The following is a 4,759-nucleotide window of genomic DNA, read 5'->3' as shown; positions in this document are numbered from 1 at the left end:
GGGGGGGGGGGGGGGGGGGGGGTGCTCGAACACCATGGTGAACCAGCCCTATGAATGGGTTGAAAGAGCCTTATAGGGAAGGACAACTAGCAAGTGTAAAAGGGCTCTCGCTCTCAATGGATCAAAGCAATGGAAGATTGTGTCAAATTCAAACAAGAAAGTATAAAGTCTCAATCTGCGTACCAAGCACTACCAGCTGCTCCTGCTGTGTCCCAAAGAGTAACAAGGACCAATTGAGGACCTCATAGAAGTGAAGTTTTAATTGCATATATCCATAAAATTTGTGTTCCATTTGAAAGCAACTTAAAACCTATGAAGCACCAACAACCATATGCGAACACATAATTTTTCAAAAAAAGTAGGACACAATGCATCAGGACACATTGATTAAAATAATAATTACTCCTTCCATCCCCACAAAGATAGGCTTGCTTCCATTCTCACACAGATAAAAAATATCTAATTAATATAATTGGAATTATAAATTTTACTTACATTATCCTAATATGCTCCTATATTGAATATTGGTTTAAATAGAAGTAGTTCATATTTGTAAATAATAAGGCACATTAAATATAGTTATATTAGAAAATAGAAAATTAAGAAATCAATTATACTCTCAACAAGGAAAGTGACTTATAATTTAATATAAATGAAAATAGTAAGCAAGCTCATCTTTGAGGGATCGGAAAGAGTATTTTTTTCATATTTTAGTTTTAATGATTACAATGTAGAATATTCTTTAGAGTTTCTTATCTTTTAAATTGCATAGGTGCAATCAATAATCAAATGAATAGAAGCGCCATGTAGCGATACATTTGGTGTTTCTTGCTAAGAAGTACAGATACGGATACGTAATTCGGGTACGATACGGATACGCCGATACAAATTTTTTGAAAAACTTAGGATAGGCGGATACGTGTTATAAATTTCAACATAAATTTATTAATATTAAAAAAAATTAATACAGAAGCATGATAATGAAAAGAAATAAAATACCAAAGCAATTTATCTTAATAATTAATTATAGAAATTTCATTTCCTTCAACATCAACAACAATTTCTTCATTGTTATTAAAAATAACAATCTTCAACTCTGACTCATTTAATGATAGATTAGCAACCTCAAGCAGTCTCACCTTCAAGAGTATCAAAAGAGTTTCCAACAATATCCCACATTTTGGATTCTCCTTTTGAATAAAGATCTATTTTTTTTATAAAAGACGCAAATTACAATGAATGAAAACCAATTCTTCAACTTGTTGTAGAATTATTTTATTCCTTGTCGTAAAGTGTACAAAAGACTATGGCACTAGATGAAGGAGGTTGCACAAGAAGTTTCAAAACAATATTTTGTAGTGAAGGTGCATTTTAATCATGAAGTATCGGATACGTATCAAAAATCATACAAAAAATACGTATGGGGTACGTATCAGATACGTAAAAATATATAAAATAATTAAAAAAAAGTATCCGATACGTATCAAAGGGTATCGGAGAGTATCGATGTATTGGATACGGGTACGTAACAAGTTTACAAGTATCGGTACTTCTTAGGTTTCTTGAGCTTTAAATTATTTTAGTAGGGACTAAATCGTAAATTTTAATTTTTGAACTTTTGAAAATGAAAGCTGTCAGTTCATAGAAACATTTTTAGCTCAACTTTGGGCCCAAAATTGACTTACACTTCTTTATAACTCACGTGCTCTTCTTTTACAAAGTGAACATCATTTTAAGTTGCTGAAAAAAAAAAGGCACATTAGGGTTTCACTTTCATCTTTGCACTGCAGTGTCACACACATTCACTCCACCAGTTCACCCAAGATGGCATTCTACCATCGGTCACTCCACCCACGGTGCTGCCTCTGCCAACCTTTCTAATTCCCTCACCCACCCGTTGTTGTGCAACTGTTTGAGGAAGACAACTCCACTTTTTTGTTTTTAGCTACGTATTATGTGTTGGCAGTGTTTCAACCACATGTGCATGACGTGTCAGCAAAGTCTGACTTCATAAAATCCTCTCAGAAAAAGTATACACCACGTGACATGGCATATCCAATGCATGTCGAGGGCATGTCGAATCATGTCGGTGCATCACGGTTTATAACTACGGGATAAAGGGCATGCTTGCAGCATCCAGTACCATTTTAGGGCCAAAGCTCATTAAAAACAGAATCTAACATATATTCCACCATCCAAGTTTCTCACATTTATCATTTGTTTAAAGAAGTACTCCCATCCTCCTTTTTTCTCTGAAATGAATGTGCGCGCGCGTGTATCCAAACTGCCCAAACATTACATTCTTTTAAGGAAACAAAGAGAGAGAGAGAATAATGAGATTGTTTAATTTACATATGGAGATAGAACTTGTGCAATTATCAAAAAATAGTGATCAGCAGAAATTCTGTTGAGCAATTTGACTTTCAGCTTTTATTTTACCCGTAGAACACATTGATGTAAAAATTTTCATTAAACAAGATCCAAGTCCAAGACTCAAGTACACCTGATTCTACTCCATCAAGTACGACAATGAAACTGTTTTCTTCTAGACAGTGGTATTGTTTAACTAATTAACCCAGAGAAATCCTAGCTACTACATAATTTAGGTAATTGAAGATTAATGACTTGCCTGTTCAGAAAGGTAAAGGCGCTGACGGTTCTTGTAAGTAGCTTGTTCTAGTTGCGGACCCCATCTGTGATACAAAAAGGTAAGCATCTATATATAGAGCATAAATAAGTTAACATAAGTTACAACAGTGAAGACTCTATTTCTTCCCTTTTTCCTCTTAATTGCCTCAGCTCCCAGCAACATGCTGTTTTTATACCAAATAAAATGCATTGAAATCAAAGTAAGAAGCAAAGGAAAATAAAGATACAGTACAGGAAGTAGATATTTCCTCAATCCGGGCTTTTGTGTGAAAACCAGTAAATCCCTCCACTTTCACAAGCGATTTCAGCCCTCTCAGAGTAAGTAGAGTAAAAAGTTGATCTTTTCCTTTGTAAGTAGCCCTCTCCCAATCATCCTATTTTCTAATTGCTTTAGTAAGCTCCATAGGAGGTGAATATTTTCAATTTACCCACAGTTCCTTAACAATTAGATGAGTAATCAGACTCAGAACCATTAAACTCTCAAGAAAGACAAGGTACGATCTACTTCTTCCCCCTTTCATCCTAAAATTTTCTGTAATTAAATAATTAATCTAGTTTAAAGCTAATGAATGTACTTTCAATTTTTTTTTCTTTTTCTCCAGAGGAGGTGACGGAGGTTATAAAGAAAACACAATGCAGCATGCAAAAATGTGCCTTCCCCTTGCTACCCTAGCATTTTTCGCAGTAATAACTAGATGTGAAACCAAGTTTAAAACATCAATCAGAAAAGTAAAATCAAAATTAAAAAAAAAAAAATATTATGCAGGAATACGTACATATATATAATTTCATATAAGAATCCCACAAACCCTATAGAGAAAGAGAGCGAAAAACCTACCGACAAGAAAGCGAGGGCCAAACAAGGTTGTGATTTGCAAGCCAGTCGTAAAGAATAGGGACCAGTGATTTCCACTGTGCATACCGCTCCTCCACTGAAGCCTCCGATGACGCCGATCCTGTTCCTCCTGCTCTCTCCTTCATTCTCTCTGCTCGCTCTTGTCAATGTCGGTTCGATATCACGGTAATTTGCGGGGAAATCTGTGCCTGTGGTTGGGTTTTGTACGGCTCTTGGGGCCAGGGCTTAAGACGAAGGAATGCCAATTGCCAAGTGTCATTATCACACTCCATTTGTAAACATGACATTTCCATCTGTACGCATTTGAATAAGCAAAATGAACGTGTACAGACGACTTTACACCTCCTTACATGGAGGAGGGGTCTACACCCCTCACATGAACGAGGGATCCACGAATATTTTATTACGTGTGAATCTCCTTCCATATAAGGAGGTGTAAAGTCGTGTGTATACTATTGTGTACACCGAACATGGTCCTAATCGTAATGATAAATGGTTCACAATTGTTCAAAAGTCAATATTTACACTACAAACATAATTTTAATTACTTCTTCAAAATTATAAATTTTTGAGTTTCATAAATTCAAATAAATTTTCATAGAATTCTTAAAAATCTCATTAAAAATTATGAGGTTTCAAAAGAATTTATTGAGAATAAGATTCATTAAAATCTTAATTGAGACACTTGTGACTTTTAAAATTCATTAAAATCTCGGTTGAATACACTTGAAATACAAAATAATAATATTTAACCATTTGCACTTGAAATTGATGCCGTCTATATGAATGGCAAATATGTGTTTTGGATCAGAGGAATAATTAAGTAATGTATTCGTCGAGATACATATGATACTTGAATTGTACTCGAACTTTTGATCAATGTCCCCATAACAAAGGAGTATGCACGCTTGTATAGTTAGATGACATGATCGTGGACATTAACTGTCCAAAAAAATATGAATCACTCGACCAAATCCAAACGTGATGAATGAGAATGTAAATTACTTAACCATACCAAATAGACAATCTACATCTACAATATATAAAATGAGGGATTTGAGAGAAACTTTTGATTGCCAATTTTATCCTCGCAAATTTAACTATAAGTCCAACGTCCCCCTTTTATCATTATATCTTCAATTTTCCATTTTAATCTTACATTTTTATGTTTATGTCAATAATACACTTAAAATTAAATTTATTTCAACTAAATACAATTATTATTAAAATTAAAATTATTTATTTTTAAAATTA

General features: G+C 34.1%; 1 protein-coding gene across 2 annotated transcripts in view; it reads right to left on the bottom strand.

Annotated features, from left to right (window-relative positions):
- Window positions 1–3,821, bottom strand: part of LOC111367694 (WD-40 repeat-containing protein MSI4-like) — an 11,283-nt gene extending 7,462 nt beyond the window's left edge. The window contains exons 1-2 of one of the 2 annotated variants that reach the window (XM_022988695.1): window positions 3,488–3,821; window positions 2,630–2,813 (exon numbers count right to left, since the gene is read on the bottom strand). In XM_022988695.1, coding sequence (XP_022844463.1) covers window positions 2,630–2,716 — 87 coding nt within the window. In that variant the 5' untranslated portion in view covers window positions 2,717–2,813; window positions 3,488–3,821. The remainder of the gene's footprint in view (window positions 1–2,629; window positions 2,814–3,487) is intronic. The other variant, XM_022988694.1, reaches the window with a different exon arrangement.
- Window positions 3,822–4,759: the final 938 nt, after the last annotated feature.

This window comes from Olea europaea, chromosome 18 (assembly GCF_002742605.1).
Source record: "Olea europaea var. sylvestris chromosome 18, O_europaea_v1, whole genome shotgun sequence".
Classification (NCBI taxonomy): domain Eukaryota; kingdom Viridiplantae; phylum Streptophyta; class Magnoliopsida; order Lamiales; family Oleaceae; genus Olea; species Olea europaea.
This window is presented reverse-complemented; position numbering and strand designations above follow the sequence as displayed.